The 23,319-nt window shown below is 48.6% G+C and overlaps 1 protein-coding gene across 2 annotated transcripts in view; it reads left to right on the top strand.

Moving 5' to 3' along the window:
- PIWIL2 (piwi like RNA-mediated gene silencing 2) overlaps positions 1 to 23,319 on the top strand; it is a 1,291,255-nt gene that overhangs the window by 947,426 nt on the left and 320,510 nt on the right. For both annotated transcript variants that reach the window (XM_069213952.1, XM_069213950.1), the window contains exon 20: positions 17,751 to 17,867. In XM_069213952.1, the coding sequence (XP_069070053.1) occupies positions 17,751 to 17,867 (117 nt within the window). The remainder of the gene's footprint in view (positions 1 to 17,750; positions 17,868 to 23,319) is intronic.

Genomic DNA, 23,319 nt, shown 5'->3' with positions numbered 1-23,319 from the left:
ATTGGTTGGGATTCCCTTTAAAAGAGTTGACATGGACATAGTGGGTCCACTTGAACCACCCACAGCCTCAGGAAAACAGTTTATACTGGTAGTAGAGGATCATGCTACCAGGTATCCTTAGCAATTCCCCTCAGGTCTACCACAGCTCCTGCAGTAGCCAAACCCCTCATTTGAATCTCTACTAGGGTAGGGTTCCCTAAGGAAGTGGTTCCTGACAGAGGTTCCAACTTCATGTCCGCTTACCTAAAGCATATGTGGAATGAGTGTGGGGTAACTTACAAGTTCACCATACCATCCACAAACCAATGGACATGTTTTTAAGGTTCAACAAGACATTGAAGGGCATGATCATGGGGCTCCCTGAAAAACTCAAAAGAAGATGGGATGTCCTCCTGACATACTTGCATTTCGCCTACAGAGATGTGCCTCAGAAGGGAGAAGGGTTTTTTCCCCCTTGAACTACAGTTTAGCCACCCTGTTATGAGACCACTTGCACTTGTGAAGGAGGGTTGAGAGAGACCTCTTCATGAGCCTAAGATGTGGTGGCCTATGTGCTTGGCCTTCGCTCTCGGATGGCAGAGTACATGGAAAAAGCATCCAAAAACCATGATGCCAGCCAACAGCTCTAGAAGCAGTGATATGACCAAAAGGCTGCAGAGGTGGAGTTTACACCAGGGCTGAAGGTATAGGTTCTGGAGCCTGTGGCTCCCAGGGTACTTCAGGACAAGTGGAGTGACCCTTACCCTATCCTAAGTAAGAAAAATGAGGTCACTGTTGGAGGCAGGTCTGGTTTGTAGTCTGTACCTAAGGAACTAAGGGCCAGATGTAGCAACTTTGCAAATTGCGACTTGCAATTTGCGACTCCAATGCAGAACGGTGTCTCAGACACCGTCTGCGAGTCGCTATGGGGTCGCAAAGACCCACCTCATTAATATTAATGAGGTGGGTCGCAAATTGCGGCCCCTTAGCGACTATGGGCACTCACTGATATGGAGGCCTGCTGTAGTCAGCAGACCTCCATGTCCGTGACTGCTTTTAAATAAAGCAGTTTTTTTTTTTCAAGTGTAGCCCGTTTTCCTTAAAGGAAAACGAGCTGCACTTAAAAAAACAAAAACGAAACCTTTTGTTTCGGAATTTTTTCAGGGCAGGTAGTGGTCCCTTGGACCACTACCTGCCCTGAAAAAATAATTTGGGGTCCAGTCACAAAGGGGAAGGGGTCCCATGGGGACCCCTTCCCGTTTGCAAGTGGGTTACCATCCACTTCAAGTGGATGGTAACTGCGATTCCATTTGCGACCTCGTACGCGGTCGCAAATGGAGTTGCATACCACTGCGACTCGCAAATAGGAAGGGAACACCCCTTCCTATTTGCAACTCTGAAATGCATTTTGCGAGTCGGTTCCGACTCGCAAAATGCATTTCTGCATAGCAAACTCAGGTTTGCGACTCGCAAACCGTTTGCTACATCTGGCCCTAACACCTTATACCAGGTCCAGTTATCCCTTAGTGAAATGTAGTCAGTGTCTAGAAACCAGGCTCTCTAGGGGTAGTGTGGATGAGCAGCCAAGGCCTAACTAGGAGACATGCAAAGCTCATGCAATACCACTGTAGTCACCCAGTACTCACACATAAGAAAGAAAATATGCAGAATTACAAAAATAAAGATACTTTATTTTGGTGACACAAATGCTAAAAATACCTTAGAGACTATACTCCCTTAGGAGGTAAGTAATATACACAGTATGTACAGTAGAATGCAGAAATAGCTCTAAAAACTGTTAGAAAACAGTGCTAATAGTGACAATCACAGTAGTTAGAAATGGGCCTGGGGGAACACAAACCATATACTAAATAGTGGAATGTGAAAGTCAGTTTCCCACATAGGCAAGTGTAGTGTGTAGCGGGGCGCTGAGTGTAAGAAAACACCAAAGGTAAGTAATAGAACCCACCCCAGAGGCCAGGAAAACATGCAAGCAGGAGTAAATCACAGTAACTTTCCTAGAACACACAAGATCATGTGATAGAAGATTTGCAAGAACCAGAAGAGACTGCAAGACACCAACGATGGATTCCTGGACCTGAAGACCTGTGGAAGAAGGAGACCAAATCCAAGAAGCACTGAAGAGTCCAGGGAGAACAGGAGCCCCTCCTAACCCAGAAGAAGGTGCAAAAGAAGAACCACCGGTGAGAAAACAAAGTCAGTATTGCATCAAAGAAGACAGATGCAGGTTCCTGGTTGGTGCTGAATATGTCCCACGCCGGATGGATGAATGCAGTCTGGTTTGCGTCGTTGGGATTCCGCCAACAAGCCTTGGCACATGCAAAGTTTGTGGTTGGCGGAAAATGGCACTGCCCGGGACCAGGAGGGACCTGGTGGCCTCTACCCAGGAGTGGGAGGCAAAGGGGGCTCTCAGCACCTCAGAGAGCCCTCAGAAGACCAGGCAGCTTGCACAGGTGTCCCACAGCACGGGGACAAAGGAGATGCAAATGGACGCCCAAGCAGCGCGACACAAAGGATTCCCACTCCGCTGGAGAACCACTAAGGAAGCTGTGCATCGCAAGATGGAGTGCTGGGGGCCTATGCTGTGCTGTGCTTGGAGAACTTCTTGGAAGGTTACACAAGCCTTGGCAACTGCAAGTCATGCGGTGCACATGGGTACTGTCTTGCATGGGGAGGCAAGCTCTTACTTCCAGCAAAGTTGGACAGCTGGACGTTGGGACTGTGGGAGTCATTTTAGTCCACCACCTGTGTTGCTGGATCCACGCCTGTTGTCTGGAGAGGGGACCCAAGCCACCGGTCGTCGCTGCAGATGGGTGCCTGCTGAAGCAGGGAAGTGACTCCGTTACTCCACGGGAGATTCCTTCGATTCTTCAGGTGCAGGCTGAAGACAGGCAGTCCTCAGAGGATGCACGACCGGGAAACTGTTGTAGTTGCTGGCAGGAGCTGGAGATACAATGTTGCAGAAGCCTTTGTTGCAGTTTTGTACAGTTCCCGGAGCAGTCGGCGGTTGTTCCGCCGGTAGATGAAGTAGTAAAGGATGCAGAGGATTCCTGCTGGAGTCTTGTAATCAGACTCTGAAGCAACACCCAGAGGAGAGATCCTAAATAGCCTTGAGAGGGGGTTTGGTCACTTAACCAGGTAGGCACTTATCGGGGAAGGTGCCTGACGCCACCTGCTGGCACTAGCCACTCAGAGGCTCCCACAGTACTCCCCCAACTTGGAATCCAAAATGGCAAAACCCAGGGACACTCTGGAGGAGCTCTGGGCACCACCGCTGGGGTGGTGGTGGACAGGGGAGTGGTCACTCCCCTTTCCTTCGTCCAGTTTTGCGCCAGAGCAGGGACTAGGGGCCCCTGAGCCGGTGTAGACTGGATTATGCAAGGAGGGCACCATCTGTGCCCTTCAAAGCATTTCCTGAGGCACCGGGACGATTCCCCTCCCATGCCTGTGACACCTATTTCCAAATGGTGAGGGTGTAACACACCTCTCCTAAAGGAAATTCATTGTTCTGCCTTCCTGGGATTGAGCTGCTCAAGTCCAGGAAGGCAGAAGCCTATCTGTGAGGTGGCAGCAGCTGGGACTGCAGTGAAGACCTCAGAAGGCTGGTATGGTAAGACTGGGGGTCCACTGTGGAGCCCCCAGAGTACATGGAATTGTGCAGCCAGTACTTGAATCAGTATTTGGGTACAATTCCCATTTGTTAGACAACTTAACTGGCCGTATTTGGAGTTACCATTGTAAAGCTGTGCATAGGTATTGAACTATGTTCAGTTCACACTTAACATGGCGTCCCCGCACTCAAGAAGTCCGGGAAAATGGGCCTGGACAACGTGGGGGCACCTCTGCTAGTGCAGGGGTGCCTTCACACACAGGTACTTTGCACCCAGCTTTCAGACTCTGAAGGCCTGACATATAGGTGACTTATAAGTAACCTGGTGCAGTGAAAATGGCTGTGAAAAAGTGCATGCACTATTTCACACAGGCTGTAATGACAGTGCTGTAGAAGCCTTTGTATAGGCTCCTTATGGGTGGCAAAAGAAATACTGCAGCCCATAAGGATCCCCTGGAGCCCCAGTGTCCTTGGGTAACTAGGTACCACATACTAGGGACTTATAATGGGGGGTGGGGTCAGTATGCCAATTTGGAGTGAACTACTGAGTTACCAGCATGTAAGAACCAATTTGGGACCAGAGAGAGCATAAGCACTGGAGTTCTGATCAACAGGACCCCAGTGACACAGTTAAGCATACTGACAAAAACAGTGAAACAGGCTGACTAGTAGGCCACAAACCATGAGCACTGGGGTCCTGGCTAGGAGGATCCAAGTGACACAGTTAAACCACACTGACAAACAGGCCAAAAATGGGGGTAACCATGTTAGAAAGAGGATACCTTCTCACAAGCAGATGCTAGGGGAGGGTTCTGACATCACCTGCTGGCACTGGTTACTCAGATGCTCCCAGAGTGTCCTGCGAACTTGGAATCCAAGATGGCAAAAACCCAGGGACCCTCTGGAGGAGCTCTGAGCACCACCCCTGGGGTGGTGATGTACAGGGGAGTTGTCACTCCCCTTTCCTTTGTCCAGTTTTGCGCCAGAGCAGGGACTGGGGGCCTCTGAACCAGTGTAGACTGGATTATGCAGAGAGGGCGCCATCTGTGCCCTTCAAAGCATTTCCAGAGGCTCTTGGAGGCTACCCCTCCCATATTGGTAACACCTATTTCCAAATGGAGAGGATGTAACACCCCTCTCCCAAAGGAAATCCTTTGTTCTACCTTCATGGGCTCGAGCTGCTTGAGCAACAGGAGGGCAGAAACCTGTCTGAGGTGGCAGCAGCTGGGGCTGCCTGGAAAACCTCAAGGCTGTAATGGCAGTATGGGGGGGGTCCTCTAAGGAGCTCCCAGAGTGCATGGAATCATACAACCAATGCTTGCATAAGCCTTGGGGTATGATTCCAACATGGTTGATACCAAACATGGCCATATTCGGAGTTACCATTGTGAAGCTGGACATAGGTGGTGACCTATGTCCACTGCACATGTAAAATGGCGTCCCCGCACCCATAAAGTCTGGGGAAATGGTCCTGGACAACGTGGGGGTACCTCTGCTAGTGCAGGACTGTCCTCACACACAAATACTCTGCACCCAGCCTTCAGAGCTGGAAGACCTGCAATAAGTGTGACTTATAAGTGACCTGGTGCAGTGTAAATGGCAGTGAAAGGGTACATGCACCTTTTCACACAGGCTGCAATGGCAGTCCTGTAGAGGCCTTTGCATGGGCTCCCTATGAGTGGCAAAAGAAATGCTGCAGTCCATCGGGATCCCCTGGAGCCCCAATGCCCTGGGTATCTAGGTACCATATACTAGAGACTTATAAGGGAGCAGCAGTGTGCCAATTGTGGGTGGAATACTGGATTACCAGTATGCTATAACCATAATTTAAGGGAGAGAGCATAACTACTGGGGTCCCGATTAGCAGGATCTCAGTAGACACAGTCAAACACACTGATAAACAGGTGAAAAATGGGGGTAACCATGCTAGAAAGAAGCTACTTTCCTACACACCCCTACTTGGTAGGCCTGGGCATTAGCAGGACACCCAAAAGAGTGATCCATGAGAACCCCCTCAAGCGTTTCTGTGAGATGGCTGATGTAACCATGCTGATGGTTACTGATGAGGAACAGGAAACCGAGAGTGAGCCTCTCCCTGACCACCTCTCTTGCAACCCTAGTGATGGGTCAGTTGGAGTTGTCTACTCAGACACCCTCACTGCAGGATGACCGTAGGCAAGTCTTGCAGCAGTTTGCAGAGCTCTTCTCCTTGAACCTTGGACAGACACACTGGTGCACCCATGATGTGGACACTGAAGACAGCCTGCTTGTCAAATCCAAGATCTGTTGACAGTCTGACCAAGTTAATGAGAACATCAAAGTTGAAGTCAAGATGCTCGAGTTAGGGGTTATTGAACTCTCTAATAGTCCCTGGGCTAGCCCAATGTTCTTAGTCCCCAAGCCTCATTCATAGGGTGTAAACAAAGAATTGAGGTTCTGTGTGGACTACAGAGGTCTCATTTCTGTCACCAAGACAGATGCTCACCTTATTCAAAGTGCTAATGAGCTGATAGACAATTTAGGTGCAGCAAAGTTTCTCAGTATCTTTGACTCGACTGCAGGATACTGGCAATTTCGAATGGCACCTGGAGCAAAAGAAAAGACTGCATTCTCCACACCTGAAGGACATTATCAGTTCACTGTTATGCCCTTTGCTTTAAAGAATGCCCCTGCCACGCTCCAAAGGCTAGTCAATCAAGTCCTTGCTGGCCTGGAGTCCTTCAGTGCAGCATATGTAGATGATATTGCTGTCTTCAGCGCCTCCTGGCTGGATCACCTGGTCCACCTGGGGAAGGTTTTGCAGGCTCTGCAATCTGCAGGCCTCACTATTGAGGCATCCAAATGCCAGATAGGGCAGGGCACTGTTGTATACTTGGGCCACCTTGTCGGTGAAGACCAAATGCAACTTTTACACCCCAAGATCCAGACAATTCTGGACTGAGAAGCGCCTTACCACTGAGACTCAAGTCAGGGCGTTTCCTGGCTTGACTGGTTATTATAGGAGGTTTGTGAAGGGGTATGGATCCCCTAAGTTCCCCCTCACAGAACTGAGCTCTAAGAAACTGTCCAAGAAAGTAGACTGGACTTTTAGTTGTCAAAAGGCATTTGACACCCTCAAGGAGACAATGTGGTCAGCACCAGTTCTCAAAGAACATGGCATAGGAGCAGTACTGTATCAGACTAATGATGATGGTCATGACTAATCTGTTGCTTTTATTAGCAGGAGGTTGCTCTCCAGGTAACAGCGTTGGAGTGCTGTTAAGAGGGAGACCTTTGCTGTGGTTTGGTCCCTGAAGCAGTTGAGACCATACTTGTTTGGTAATCACTTCACTTATTAAACTGACCACAGACCTGTCAGATGGCTGATGTAAATAAAAGGTGAGAACCCTAAAGTTTTGAGATCGTCTGTCTCCCTTCAGGATATGGACTTTACAGTTGAACATAGACCTGGGACCGCCAAAGCAGTTGGACTTTCCAGGTTTTTACACTTAGACATTGAAGACTCTCTTGGGAAAAATTAGTCTCATCCTCTTAAGTTTGAAAGGGGGTTGTGTAGGAAAGTGCCCCTTTTGGCATGGTTACCCTCCACTTTTGCCTGATGTTGATGCTAACTTGACTGAGTGTGTGCTGGGGTCCTGCTAACCAGCCCCCAGCACCAGTGTTCTTTCCCTAAACTGTACCATTGTTTCCTCAATTGGCACACCCCTGGTAAACAGCTAAGTCTATTGTAAAAGGTACCAGCGGGGCCAGTGCTCTGTGACCGTTGAGGGTCCCTTAGGGCTGCAGCATGTATTGTGCCACCGTAAGCGACTCACCAAGCATATGCACACTGCCATTGCAGATTGTGTGTGCTGGTGGGGAGAAAAAGGTAAAGTGGACATGGCACCTTTCCAATGTCCATGCCCACAAACCACTTCCTGTGGCATAGGTAAGTCACCCCTCTAGCAGGCCTACAGCAGGGTGCACCATACCACTGGTGAAGGCAACGCTGCATGAGCAATATGCCCCTTCAGAGTCTGTCCATTCTTAGACATTGTAAGTACAGTGTGGCTATATTAAGTACATGGGCGGGGAGTTTGTCATTAGTAACTCCACAGCTCCATGATAGCTTCGTTGAAGACTGGGAAGTTTGATATAAATCTTCAGCACAATAAACCCACACTGATTTGTTTTGTAAATAGATTTTATTGTAAATTTTCCAAATTACAACAACTACCCTTTGTCTTACCATGCTACCACCATTTACCACAAAACAGCCGAAGCTATTATAGATGCATTTAAACAGGCCATTTGCCACACAGGTTTTGGCTGTTCACTCATTATTATACTAGTTTCACCCCCCTCCCTATCAACCCTCCAAGAGTCTGAGTGATTTTGGGTGTGTATGTAAAATTCTAAATTGTTCGTTATGTCTATCCTTAGTCAGATATATCCTTCCCCTTGTGTATGAATCATTAATGCTGACGACTATCAGCCCGGGGGAGCTTTGTCACTTGCTTGTGTGCTCGATTGTGTGAGGAACAACTGGATGTCATGGGGTGTTCTTGAATTTGTCTTCTCTACAGGGTATCTAAATCCTTCAGCCCGTCAGTGATTCCCAGGCCTGTGCAACTTCAATTTGGCTTATTCCCCTGCGCTCTACTCAGAACTTTTGTAGTTCTGCAGGAAACACATTTGGCAGCCATGGGCCAATGGAGGGGACATACCTTTTACACTACATTTTCAGCATTCATTAAGGGGGCACTGATATAGGTTAGGGCTGGAATATCCTTCCCACTCAAACACTCTGTCATAGATCCTGAGGGAAGATATGTGTTGGTGGTGGGTAAGCGAAATGGGCAAGACTCTCACTAGTTAATGTATGTGGCCCCAATGTTAATCAACGCCTATCATCTCAATTATCCTCCATATTGACAGGCATATTAATAGTGGGAGGAGACTTCAATTGTGTGGCAGACCTTGACCTAGACCGCTCTCACCCCCATTACCAGGCTCCCCGATCCACTGAGATGTGCATGCATTCCGTGACTGACTAGAGAAGTGGGACCAACAGGATACCTGGCTCCATCACCCCACATAGAAAGGGATTACTCCTTTTTCTCCTCATTACATGAAATTCATGTACGGCTTGACTCCTTTCTCTGCTCCACAAATATACACCCACTTATAAGAGGAGTAGAATACCTATCCTGCACAGTATCCGCTCACAACCCAGTCTTACTATGATTACAATGGACCAGACCCTTAGCTAGGATTCCCACATGGAGGCTAAAACCTGAAGCATTAGAAGCCCCCCTCAATTCCGAAATGCCATAAGGGAGAACATATTACATTACTTTGCAGACAATGAGGGGTCATCCTCAGCTAACCAGATAGAATGCGAGGCATTTTAAGGTGGTTATCTAGGGACATTGTATAGCAAGGTCCATAAGGGTTAGGGCTACACTCCTGCGAGAAATCTTAGCCCCTGAATCCCGGCTCCATAGTCTGGAGATACAGACCAGGCTGTCCAGACGTACAGCCAACTTTACTAGATGCCCAAGAGAGAGTCAAGGAGTATACTGAGCGTCTATGCTCCTTTGATTTTTAAGCGTACATTTAGAGATCCCATGCTGAACGGGACCGAGCAGGTCGCCTGTTGGCGTGGTTAACTAGCCCGCAGGGGCTTGCAGGTGATGGAGCTGATAACTTGAGGGGGAAAGCCCTCATGACCCAAAACGAAATCGATGAGAGGGTTCTACCCCTACTGTCAAACTCTATATGCCAGCAGATTGATTGCTAGTGAGTCCGATCTACACCGATTGCTTCAGACGATTACAATGCTGAGGCTTAACCAAGAAGATGCGGTTAGCTTGGGAGGGGATATCACCCAACAGGAAATGGCCCAGGGGAAAATCCCTGGCTCAAACGTTTTCCCAGCTGAGTTTTACAGGGTTATGTGGCCGAGCTGGCCCCCCAAATAGTGAAGTTGTTCAAAAGGGTGAATGTTATGGGTGTCTTGCCAATGACCTGTAACAAAGCACTGTTAGTCCCCTTACTGAAACCAGGGAAGAAGGATACAGATCTTGGCTCCTACAGGCCGCTTTCAATGCTTCATGTAGATTACAAGATCTTACGCAAGATTTTGGCCTCTAGTTTCCTCCCCCATATGGCCCAATTAATTCACTTGGACCAGGTGGGCTTTATCCCCAAATGCAATACTGCCTTTAATATCAGATGGCTATGACTATTCTGGAAGATGACTCTTACTTCAAACATAAAGCCCCCATTCTTGCAGTTGACATCAAGAAAACATTGAATAGTCTTGAATGTGATTACTTATACAATGTCAAAGAACGCCTGAGGCTGGGGTCGGGCTTTGTAGCTTGGACGCGACTCTTATATTCCAGCTCGACCGCTCAGGTCCACAGAAGCCAGCATATCTCAGAGAGCTTTAAGGTGGGAAGGGGCATATGACAGGTTTGCCCGCTATCCAAACTCTAATTTGCAATGGAGTCGTTGTCATTGTTGTCCCGCTCTGAATCGTACTGTGTGGGCATTCCTACTAAAGGCATGACCCAGAGGATAGCTCTATAGGCAGATGATGTCCTCATTTTTTTGTATGACACGCGAAGGGGCCTAGAGGGAGCCAGAACATTATTAGAAAGATTCGCCAAGGCCTCTGGGCTGAGTGTGAATTGGGCAAAGACTCAACTTTTTCCCACTAGTGGAGATGCTACTTTAAGAGATCCTCCCCTGGATTTAAAGTTTGAACCCAGTAGTCTTCCATATTTAGGAGTCAAGGTGTTTCATTCCGCTACTGACTCACTAGAGGGAAATTATGGGTAGGCAATCCATATTCTGAAGTCGCACTGTGCTTTTTGACAGTCACTCCCCCACTATCTTTGGTGAGCCGCACTGCCACACTTAAAATGGTGGCCTTACCTCGCCTTCTAGATCTCTTCGGGGCCCTCTCTTTTTGGCTGCCCCAGTCCTTCCTCACAGAATTGATCGCTATTGCTTGAGCATTCATTTGAAGCACAGGGTGGAGGAGGGTGGCACTTTCCACCCTCCTGCGCCCAGTGTTACAGGGTGGACTGGCGGCCCCAGACTTTGGGCCTTAATGCTTGGCGGCTCAGCCACAATGGCTTGCAAAGTGGGTGGCTAGCCAGTGCTCTCCAGATGAGCTCATAGGTGACTTTACTCCTACCCGAGATTCCTTATTTAGCCTCATATTGAGGATGCCTGGCACCTCCAAACTGCTCCTGCAGGCCCACCAGACCATGCAGAAATGCTGGGCAGGTTGCATGAGGAAGACAGTTACCGGGTTCCCGCCTTCTCCTGAGCTGCCTCTGACCGCCATTTCATTACTCAACGGGGTCAGTTGCTGGAGAGGACTAACAACCTGGATTGAGGCAGGGGCCACCAAGATAGGAGACCTGTTCCGAGACTCCACTCTGATTTCTTTTGATTATCTCAGAGAGGAAATCGGTATACCAGGAGGTAATTTCCTATTACATGAGTCGGCCCAAGCAGTTATCCGTCCACACTGAAAGATGCGGAATGGGGAACCTCAAGAACATCTCTCCTGTACATATGTGCTTCAGGTGTCTGGCACATTCAAAGCAGTTACCTGCTTATATTGTTCCATGTTAGCTGAGACTGTGCCGCCTCTTGAAGTCTTCCGAGTTAAGTGGGAGCTATATTTGGCTGCCGCATTTTTGGAGAGAGACTGGGAGACCATCTTGGACAGGGTCCAGAATATCTCCAGACATGCAAGATTTAAGCTTATTCATTTTTATATCTATCGGGCATACCTCACCCCAGATAGAATTAACAAATACTTTGACACAACAGAGGCAGCCTGTGCTAGGTGCAAGTTGCAGGATGCCTCATTTCTGCATATGCTATGTGCATATCCTAAATTGGCCCTTTATTGGGTGAAGATCACAACACTATTGGCAGCGTTCACGTAGAAATCAGTCCAAACCACCCCGGCTCATTGTCTCCTGCATTGGTGTCCCCACAACTCCAAGTATAAACTAACTAGTATATTTCAGGATCTAGGTATAATACTTGCCAAGCGGTGGTAGAACCCTAGAGAGCTATCCATACTGTTCATCCAGGTGATGTTTTTTTAAATAATTTTTATGATTTTATACCTGTTACATGATTTTATAACTATGTTCCTGCGCCATGGGCTGCCAGTAGAATGCTCAATTTGCAATAAGTACAGTATATACCTATGTCAGTTGTGGTTTCTTGTGGAAACTCATGACTAAGTGATAAAGCAATGCAAGTCTTTATCCCAAATGCCGCACTGCCAATGTAGGAGGCTGGCTCAGTATATGGTATACACCCTGCACTGAGTCCAGGCAACCCTTAGTTATAGTGTTAGTGGTTCCAGCTAACCAAAGCTCTCACAGGGTAGCTGTGGAGAGCAGCTAAGGCTGATTGGAGAGGGTGTAAATCAATTGCTAATACCTCTAGAGTCAGTCAGTAGTGTTCAAACAAGAAAGAACAACACCAGTGTTAGAAAAAGAATGTATTATTTATTACAACACAGGCACTAAACTAACTTTGGTATATCTCCTAACCGGAGATAAATACATGCAAAAATATACTTAGAAACAAGTAAGTAAAAGCATAAGATAGCATTGACCACGAAAGTGGTGGAGGTGGGGGGGTTGGGGGGGGGGAAATTGCTAACTATATACTAAAAACAAAATGGGTGAGAAAAGAGGACAAACTGGCAGCAGGCACATGAAGTCACATGGAGGCCACAAGAGCACAAAGAAAATGTGTGCCCATGTTGCAGGGAGGACGTCGGTCTTAGAGATGTGTGGTCCTGGAAGCTGGGGCTTCTTGGATCTAGGTGGTCTTCAAACTGAAGAGCCAACAAGCCTTGGCAATGACAGGCAGACACTGTGCACAGGGGTTCCAGCCAAGCCGCTCCAACGAGTGACCACAGATTTCTCAGTTGGAAAGAAGAAAGGTCAGACCTCTGGAGAGCCACGGAACCACCACCTTTGTTGTAGAGCCTTGAAGAGTCTGTGGCAAAGCAGGATCCACAAACCAGTCCTCATCAGTGAGGTACCTGTGAATGCAGAGGAGTGACTCCTTCACACAAAGGGAGATTCCTTCTTACTGCCCTAAGTGCAGGCAGAATCCTTTTGGCTCTGGAGTATGCACGGTCATGGAGGCTGCAGAAGTCTTATAGTAGCCCTCCTACTATTTACAGTCTTGCTCTCAGTCCCAGCGAAGACCAGCAGCTGCTCCAGTGTCCAGATTGCAGAAGTGTCTTATAGAGGAGACTTGCAGATGTATCTTGAAGTCTTGCAGATGAACTAAGGTTCCCAACCTCAGGGGAGCCCTTAAATAACCTAGGAATGGGGGTTGGACACTTTCTTGCAGTGACCCTGCTGTCTGAGGGAGGTGGGGGAAGTAATTAGCGGGTGAGGGACTAACCAGTTAGATATTCCCATGGGCTTCTGCTCATATTATTTCCAGGATGGCAGAATCAAGTGGCCACCTGTCAGAGCTCGGTGCACCTCCCTATGGGAGGATCTGGACAGGGGGTGGTCACTCCCCTGTCCTTTGTGTGGTTTTGCGCCAGAGCGGGAGCGGGGGACTCCTGCACTGGAGTAAAACGGTTTATGCACAGAGGGCACTAGATTTGCCCTTCAAAGCAGTCTGGTGACGCTCAGAGGCACCCCCATACCAGCCCAGTGACATCTATTTATAGGAAGAGTGATTACACCTCATGTCTACAGGAAATCCTTTGTTCTGCCTTCCTCTGCCCGAGTTAGCCTCAGCAACAAGAGGGCAGAACAGTGCCTGGGGTCAGCAGCTGCACATGCAGATCCTGCAAGGCTGAACAGGCAGACATGGGGGAACCACTATAGTACATGATATCCTGCAACTAGGCCTGGAATAGGTGTAGTCCCATGATTCCATCATGTGTAACACCAAACATGACTGGGTTTGGTGAAGCCATTAGGTAGTTGGACATTTTGTGAGGGCCAGTGTCCACTACATACCTTAAAATTGCTTCCCTGCACTTACAAAGCCAATAAAATTGAGTCGGGGTTTGTAGGAGCATCTCTGCTTATGTAGGGATGCCCTCACACTTAAAACCATGCACCCTGCACTTTGGCTGAAGGGCCTGCTTTAGAGGTGACTTAAAGGGTCAGAGTGTAATGACCATGATATAAGGCAATCCTTAAATCAAGAGTGAAAGGTGCATGCACCATTTCACACAGGCTGCAATGGCAGGCCTGTAGTTCTAGTTTGCATGGGCTCCCATGGGTGGCATAATACATGCTGCAGCCCATGGGGGGGGAACCCCTGGTGTACAAGGCCCTCCTCCACCCGCAGGCTCCCGCCTGCACCTCATCCCTGGTGGCCTAGTGCTGGCCTTTTTGTCTTTCTCTCTGCGACTTTTCTGCCTTTCCTAACTTTTTGCCTGCCTGTATCTTTTTTCCACTTTTCTCTCCTTTCACTCCTTTTCATTCACTTTTCCCTCTTTGCCTCTTAGCTAATCGACCCCTTGCACCTTCCTCCCCTTCTTAATGGTGCTGCTGCGCGGTGAAGGGGTGACTCTCACTGACCTTTTGGTCAGCGTCTGTGTCTCTTTCCCCGCACAGCACTACCTATTGCTGCTGCTGCCCGCTGAGTGCTCTGAGCCTGTGTTCTTGGCCCTCCTCCACCACTGGCCTAGTGGTGGCCATTCTGTCTTTCTCTTTGCCACTTTTCTGCCTTTCCTAACTTTTTGTCTTCTTGTATCTTTTTTCTACTTTTCTCTCCTTTGTCACTCCTTTTTTCCTCTTTGCCTCCTTTTGCTGCTTCTCCTCACTCCCCTGCCTCTGCTCATTCCTTTGCCCCGCCACGTTTCCCAGCTGACCAACCCCTCCCAACTCCCTCCCCTTCTTAATAGCGGCTGCTGGCATGCCAAAGGCAAGCCCGTCTGCTCCCGGACTGTGTACAGCAAAACAGAACCTGGCTCCTGCACCATCCTACGATACGATGCCAGCACCCTGCATGCACTCAACACCAGAGGCACCACCACATGCCACTATGCTTTGCCTAAGAACACCCAAGGCCTATACTTCTGCTGCAACTGCACTTTCACCTGCCACTGCACACCAAAGCATCCCTTCTCTAGTCCATCCGCTCAACACTTGCTCCCTCGTCAAACATGCAATAGAAGTATGGGATCTACTCAAATCCATCGCCCACAATGTTGCCTTCTTCATGGAGACCTGGATAATCACCACCTCAGCCCTATACATCACCATTGCCATCCCAGATGGCTTCAAGATCATCCATAAAGACCGCATCAGCCGACCAGGAGGATGCATTGCCATCATCCACAAAAACACACTCTGCCTCGCAACCAACATCAGTGTCCAAACCCCATCGCCGAACACCTACACTTTAAGCTTCAGACCAATCTGGACACCACCTTCCACAGTACTCTCATCTACAGACCCTGCCCTCTTTCAGCGATGCCCTCACTGACCTCATCGGTCCCCAGACCCTCACCTCAACGGGCTACATCCTCCTCTGTGAACTCCACTGGAACGAGCACCACTGCGTCCCATTTCTCCTTCACCAAGACCACCGAATGTCACCAAGCTCACCACCCCCCCATACAGAAACTGAAGAAAGGTCACTGAGGCCCTGTTCACCACCGCACTCTGCCACTCCCCACTACTGGACACCACGGTTGACAACGCCTCGGCCACCAACCTCTACGAATGGTTAGCCGACTGCACCAACACTCTAGCCCCCCTAACGAAACCCGCCAGCAAGCAACACCACAGGAAATCCAGATGGTTCTCCCCCGACCTCCAAGAATCAAAGCACCCCTGCAGACTCAGCAGAAAGTGGAGAAGCAGCAACAGCACGGCAAACCACAAAGCCTTCAATAACGCGGCCACATCGCACCACCATGACATTAGACCAGCTAGAAAATCAGTCATTCAGGAGTGCTTCAACACCAATGAACACAGCAGCAAGGAACTTTTCATTGTAGCCAAAGAATTTGCAAAACCAGGCACGGACATCACAGGCATTACCCCCTGCCCCCCCCAAAAGACCTCAGAGACAACCTTGTCACCCTTCACTGAAAAGCCCAGGACATCTATGAAGGGTGGTTCACAAGCCAAGACTCGCCCATCAGCAACACCATGGACTCCAACCCCCCTCGGCACTGAACCCTCCTCACCCCGTGAGACACCCTGGAGCTCATGAGTCCTATCCACTCCGGGGCACCCTCGGACCCATGCCCCCACCACATCTTCAGCCGAGCTGGCACCACCATTGCCCCTGAACCATGCTGTACCATCAACCGCTCCATTGCGACAGCCTCTTTCCTGGATGACTGGAAACATGCAGAGATAAACCCCCTACTGAAGAAGCCCTCCGCAGACCTGATGGAGCTGAAAAACTACAGACCAATCTCACTGCTACCTTTCCCAGACAAGGTAATTGAAAAAGCGATCAACACATAGCTCACCAAGTTCATCCAGACAAACCACATCCTAGATCCCTCCTAATCCGGATTCAGGAGCAACCACAGCACCAAAACCGCACTTCTAGTAGCCATGGGTGACATTTGCACCCTTTTGGACCAACGCGAAACAGCTGCCCTCATCCTCCTTGACCTCTCTGCCGCTTTTGATACCATCTCCCACACCACCTTATGCACCAGACTACACGACACCGGCATCCTCACCAAAGCCTTGGAGTGAAACCACTCCCTCCTCACTGGCAGAACCCAGAGAGTCAGGCTCCCACCTTTCACCGCCAAACAGACAGAAACCAGCTGCAGAGTCAGTCAGGGCTCTTCTCTGAGCCCCACCCTCTTCAAGGTCAACATTAACCCCGCTTGCCGAGATCGTCAGACACCACAGGCTCAACATCTTCTCATATGTCGAAGACACACAGCTAATTCTTTCCCTCACCGATGAACCATCAACAGCCAAAAGCAGCTTTCACAACGGAGTGAAGGCAATTGCCGACTGGATGAAAGACAGCTACCTCAAGCTCATCATGGATAAGACGGAGATCCTCATCCTGGGCCCCACCCCTACCACCTGCGATGACTCCTGGTGGCCCACTGCTGTCGTAACTGCCCCATTTCCCACAGACCATGCACACAACCTCGCCATCATTCTCAACTCCTCGCCGTCTATGGCCCGCCAAGTCAATGCCATCACATCCTCGTGCTTCCACACACTCCGCCTGCTCTGGAAGATTTTTAAGTGTATTCCCATTGAAGCGAGAAGAACTGTCACCCATGCACTCGTCAGAAGCAAACTCGACTACGGCAATGCACTCTATATTGCATAACAAGAAACTCCAAACAAGACTCCAGAGAATACAGAACACCACGGCCAGACTCATCCTGGGCATCCCCCGCCACAGCCACATCTCTGCCTCCCTGAGAGACCTACACTGACTCCCTGTCAACAAATGCACCACTTTCAAACTCCTGACACATGCTTACAAGGCCCTACACAACATCGGACCTGCCAACCTCAACCTCCGCCTCTCTTTCTACACACCCCCCAGACAACTTCACTTTGCCCAATTGGCCCTCGCCACCAGCCCTAGGATCCTGAAGAACACTGCTAGAGGAAAATCCTTCTCCTACCTCACTGCACAGACCAAGAACATGCTGCTGCTTCATCTCATGCAGTCCCCCTCGCTAGCTCAGTTCAGAAAGGACCTCAAGACCTGGCTCTTTGACTGATCTGCGTCCCCCAACCAACGCCTTGAGACCCCCCCCACCCCCACCCCCCCCCCCCCCCTCAGTGATAAGCCATGCTATACAAATATCTGATTGATTGTAATGCCCTGTGTACCTATATACCACATACTAGGGACTTGTATGGGTGAACTAGTATGTCAATTGTGGGGTGTAAAGGTTACTTACCAACTAAAGTTAGGGGAGAATTAAAACACTGACACTGGGGTCCTGGTTAGCAGGATTCCAGTGTACTACAGTCTAAACATACTGATACCAGGCATAAAATGGGGGTAACTACGTCAGAAATTTGCTCCTTTCCTACAGCTGCCTCAGTTTAATTTTGTGTTTCCAGGAGCTATTAATCTTTTTTACTTGATAACAACTTTACGCTTTTTTTTTCTCCAGGTGGTTAATGCAAGGACCATTTCACAACCTAACAAACTGAGAAGTATTGCCCAGAAGATCCTATTGCAGATAAACTGCAAGCTGGGGGGAGAACTCTGGGGGGTGGACATTCCTCTGGTAAGTCAGAAATCAGAACCTGGTTGCTTCACAGAGTATAGCAAATTAAACATAGACATTTTGTTATATCTGTAGGTTTCATGTGTAATGTGACTGGAGAAAGGATGTAAGGATTGTGCTGTAAATGTTTGTGTCAAGTCTGAATCTAAAGATGCTGTTTATTGATGTGACTTGAGAGGTCCCTTTTGAGGGTGGTTATCTGTGTTGTAGTGCATCTTTTAAAGGCATACTCTATCATTTTTACAGTTAATGACTAGTACTGTTACAGGCGTTAGCAATAGACATTTCTTTTATTTTGCGTAGTTTTAATAAAGGTGTGCTGCCCATTCTCCCTTGTAAGATGTAAACATAAAGGCACAGATTCTGTGTTGTGTCACGTGTAGAGCAGGCGTCTCACAGGAAGTGTTTCTAATAATTATGACTAAATAGGCCCAGAGATGCTCAGTCTGTGAGAGAGCAGTTGTGCAGTGTCTGACTGGTCAATGTTGAAACATTGTATGTGGAATGAGATTGAGGTAGTCTCTGGCCTTGGATAGAGTAATGGCAATAGTATGTTAATCCTGTTGTGTAGCGCCACTATTTCAGTATGTGAACCTGTGGAGAGTAATGGCATTGAAATTGGTGGGTTGGACATCTCGATATGATCTAAACATTTTGTGATCTCCCCTAGCTTAATGTTAAACCTGGTAACTGTTGAAACAAAGCCAATTGTTTTCTATCATGAAAAAACATGAAGCCAGGATGTGTAGAGACTTGCACATAACAATGTATTTACTCTTTATTTTGCTGCCATGAAACAAAAGATAACTGAATTACCTTCTCACCAAAGCCCAAGACATCAGTTTTTCGGGACCTCTGCTTCAACCTATTTTTAAAACACTTTGAACGAGTTAGTGGTCTAAGAGAATCGAGATAGCTGAAACAAACAGCCAAATTAACAGCTTTTCCGTTGAATGCCTTTAACTGTAGATGCCTCACCTTAGAATATACTCAGACGCCAGACTGAATCTGGAAAATGTTGTAGCAATGCACCCACATGCCAGTAGGTGGTGTTGTGCAGTTCTACGCAGGTTCCATTCTATACTACCTAGAAAGTGACAGAATGGAGCCATATATGAGCACCATCTCTGCGTTCTAACATCTGTTCTCTCGTAGGGGATTTCCATGTATAGTCATAAGCACTGAATAGTTCCGCGCGCCTGCGGGGACCCCGGAGCACTGTTGTGTAGTATATTCTTAAGTGCAATCATCAGCTCCTTGACAAAAAGGTCTGTGAAAAACACTTAAGAATAACAATGTGCAGCCTATGTGAACAGCTACACAGGCCAAATTGTTAGAAGAAAAAAACAGTTGTAGTGTAAATTTCACGTTTAAACCTCTATTTATTCTATAAATACATAAATAAATACATTCTCATATTTTATTTACACCTCTCATGAGAATAAAACAATGTAGGGCAGTGTAGCCCATAGGCTGCCATTATACAGAATGAAAATAGAGCTGTGCCTTTAAGAAAGTAAAGTCTTCCTGTTTCCCATCATGCACAGCAAAAGGCAGTTGCCTCAGTTCTTTTTTCCGGCTCCTTTCTGACAGGACCCTGAAGCATTGAGCTCTACCTCACAAAATCCTTTTGTGACAGAAATTCATTTAAAATCTTTTGAATTTCATTTTCACTCGACGTTTTTAACATTGAGTGATAATTTTCTGCTTTTTTCTGTTAGATTCTGACAGAATTTTGAGGTTTTTCTACTTCAGAAATGCCTTCACTGTTTGACAAATGTCCTTCTTGTGGCAGAAAAAAGGCCAAAACAGATCCACATCGGGTCTGCATAATTTGCCTTCCATCCAGCCACAAACCGGAGTCGTGTGACATCTGCAAAACCTTCTCCAGAAGGACCCTTCGTGACAGGGAGAAGATCCGACTCCAGGCGAAAGAGGACAGGAGGAAAAGTGGTCATTCTACCACAGAGCGAGGAGAAGGTCAGTCTTCTACCAGGGCTCACACTGGTTCCTCTATAACTCCGACCAGACCGGCTCAAAAACGGCACAGGTCTCCGACGACGTCGAGGGCGTCGACGTCGAGGCAAGGAACGGCGCCAACATGCTCGCCGTCGAGGAGTGGTTCGCCGGCGAGAAAGAGACATCGCTCGCCGTCGACGACGATTTCGCCGTCGAGACGGCGTGGACTTTCGCCGTCGAGATCTGGGTCACCGTCGACACGGCGAGGACGTTCCACGTCGAGGAGATCTGAATCCGGTTCGCCGTCGAAACGGCGAGATCGATCAACGTCGAGGGGTGCTCGACGTCGTAGACGTTCACCGTCATCACGGCGACGTCGAGGGTCGTCGTCGAGAGATTCTCAACGGCGAGAAGAATCGACGGCGAAGGACACTCGCCGTCACCGTACTTCGACGTCGAGGAGTGTGTCGACGTCGAGACAATCAAAAAGACCTAGGAGGGTTTATACAACCTCAGAATCCTCGGCTTCAATCATCCTCCTTCCAGCGTCTCCACAACTCTCTCCTCGACAATCACCATTGCCACAGACGCCGGTAACACCTACGGCGCCTCTTCCGGCTCCGCCTGTAGAGTCTGTTTTGAGGACTCCAACGCGGTCTGTAAGACGTTCGGGACATTCCTCTAGACGCTCTTCTTCCTCTCGACACCGTCATGACCCACAGAGATCTCAGCATTCACATCACAGGCGTTCTTCTTCGTCTACACGGGACTACTCTCCAACCCTATCGGACTCACCGTCCCCGAGAGTGTCCCCCATAGATGATGTGAATACGTTCCAGGAGGTCTTAGTACGAGGGGCAACCAAGCTGAACATCCCGCTGGCGGTACCTGCCCCATCGACGTCAGTGATCTTCGAGACCTTGCATCACAGGACATCTTCCAGACCTTTGCTTCCACTGGTTCCAGGTCTCCTTGAACCAGCAATGGATATTTTCCTTGCACCGGCCGCAACAAAGTCTGCTCCTTCCAGACTTATTAAAAAATATCGTCCACCAGAACAAGATCCTCTATTCTTGAGGTCGGACCCAGTTCCTGATTCGGTGGTCATAGTAGCGGCAAAGAAACTGCATTCAACCTCACCATCTTCTTCTTCACCTCCAGATAAAGAGAGCAGAAAGATAGATGCTGCAGGACGAAAAGTATGCTCTACTGCAGCCGTCACGATGAAGGCAGCCAGCGCTACTGCGTTATTAGGGCGGTACGATCGTGCCCTCTGGGACTCTTTAATACAGTTTGCGGAACATCTTCCTAAGGATAAAAGGGAAGATTTCCTGGAGGTCGTGGGTGAGGGATCCATGGTGTCTAACCAAATTATAAGTGCTGCAGCTGACTCTTCGGTGCTATCCGCACACAATTATGCACACGGGATAGCGCTCAGAAGGCATGCATGGTTGAGACTTACATCACTCAAACCTGAAGCGCAGCAGAGAATACAAAACCTGCCTTTCTCGGGCTCCACCTTGTTCGGTTCTCATGCCGATGACGAGATGGCTAGAATGAAAGCTGAACTAGATACCTTGAAAGCGGTAGGGATGGAAAGACCGAAAGAACAAAGAAAGGTTTTCCGGCCATATCAACGACGACTTTTCACCCACCGGTATCAGTCGCCACACTGGATGTCTTCGCGCCCCCAGCAACAGCAACAACAGCAGTATCAAAGGGGTTTCTCTACTCAGCGAAGGTCGACAAGGGGTCGTTCAACACCTCAAACTCAGGCAACTCGACAGGCTCCCACGTCTAAGCCCTGAATCTTTGCTTCCCCCTCCTCCGTTATCCACTCCGGTAGGGGGAAGTATCTCAAATCATCTGGACGAGTGGCTACGCATCACAACAGACGCCTGGGTATTGAATATTGTGAGACATGGTTACGCTCTCAGATTCACCAGTCCTCCACCATCTGTTCCACCCAAAACAGCCAACCGCCATCTCGAAGCTCTACAGTTAGAGGTCAATATCCTATTGCAAAAAAGAGCCATAGAACCCGTTCCCATCAGCCAGCAAGGGAAGGGGATTTATTCGAGATATTTCCTTGTACCGAAAAAAGACAAACAAGAGTTTCGTCCCATCTTAGATCTGAGGACAGCAAACAAATGGATTCGCAAAGAAAAATTCAGGATGTTAGCCTTACACCAAATTTATCCACATCTACGTCAGGGCGACTGGCTATGTGCGATAGATCTTTGCGACGCTTACTTTCACATCCCAGTAACCAAGAAACATCGAAAATTCCTAAGGTTCACTGTCGGAAAACGCCATTACCAATTTGCAGTTCTACCTTTCGGCCTAAAATCAGCGCCAAGAACTTTTTCCAAATGCATGGCGGTAGTAGCCGCCCACTTGAGGAAACAGCGAATATTCGTCTACCCCTATCTAGACGATTGGCTCATAAAGGCCTCCAGTTGTCTCGAGACACAGCAACATTTCGAATGGACTCTACAACTGCTGCAAAAACTTGGTCTTCAAGTCAATCTCCTGAAATCTACAGCAACACCTGTTCAGAGGTTGCATTACTTAGGGGCCATTGTAGATACCAGGCTAGGAAAGGTGTTTCCTTCGGAGGAACGACGGTTATCGATTCTCCAGAAGTGCAAACAACTGCAGGAAAGACCTCAAGCCACTGCAAGAATAATAGCTTCTCTACTGGGCTCGATGGCGTCTTGTATCCATCTGGTTCCCAATGCTCGCCTCCATATGAGACCATTGCAGGAAAACCTGGAGGATCAGTGGTGTCAACTGAGGGACGATTGGGAGAACAAAGTCCTTCTTTCTCCTCACACCCTACAATCCCTCAAGTGGTGGTGTTTACCCAGCAATCTCTTGGTGGGGATTCCGTTCCAACAACGGCCCCCATCTCAAACCATCGTAACAGATGCGTCACTGATCGGATGGGGGGCGCACATGGAACATCTTCGAGTCCAAGGCGAGTGGTCACAGAGAGAGAGTCTCTATCACATCAACCTGCTGGAACTTCGCGCAGTCCACCTTGCGCTCAAAGCCTTCCTTCCCTCTCTGAGAACGGAAACTCTCCTTCTCCAGACAGACAACGTGGCCACTATGTACTACGTGAACAAACAAGGAGGCACCAGGTCCAGAATTTTATCCAGAGAGGCTCAGACAATCTGGCATTGGCTTCTAGCCAGGAACCTGTCACTAGTGGCAACTCACCTGCCCGGCATCCAGAATGTTCAAGCGGATGCCCTCAGTCGGGTAATGGACGAGAACCACGAATGGGTACTACACGACGACGTCGTTCATTCCATTTTCGCACTCTGGGGTACCCCCTCTACAGACCTATTCGCAACCCCAGAAAACAAAAAATGCCAAAACTTCGCCTCCAGATATTACCATCCAGGGACACTGGGGAATGCCCTGTGGATAAGCTGGTCAGGAGCATTTCTTTACGCCTTTCCACCGCTTCCCCTGATTCCGGCGG

Source organism: Pleurodeles waltl, chromosome 11 (assembly GCF_031143425.1).
Source record: "Pleurodeles waltl isolate 20211129_DDA chromosome 11, aPleWal1.hap1.20221129, whole genome shotgun sequence".
In the NCBI taxonomy this organism is placed as follows: Eukaryota; Metazoa; Chordata; class Amphibia; order Caudata; family Salamandridae; genus Pleurodeles; species Pleurodeles waltl.
Note: the sequence above shows the minus strand (reverse complement) of the source record. Positions and strands in the feature narration are given on the sequence as shown.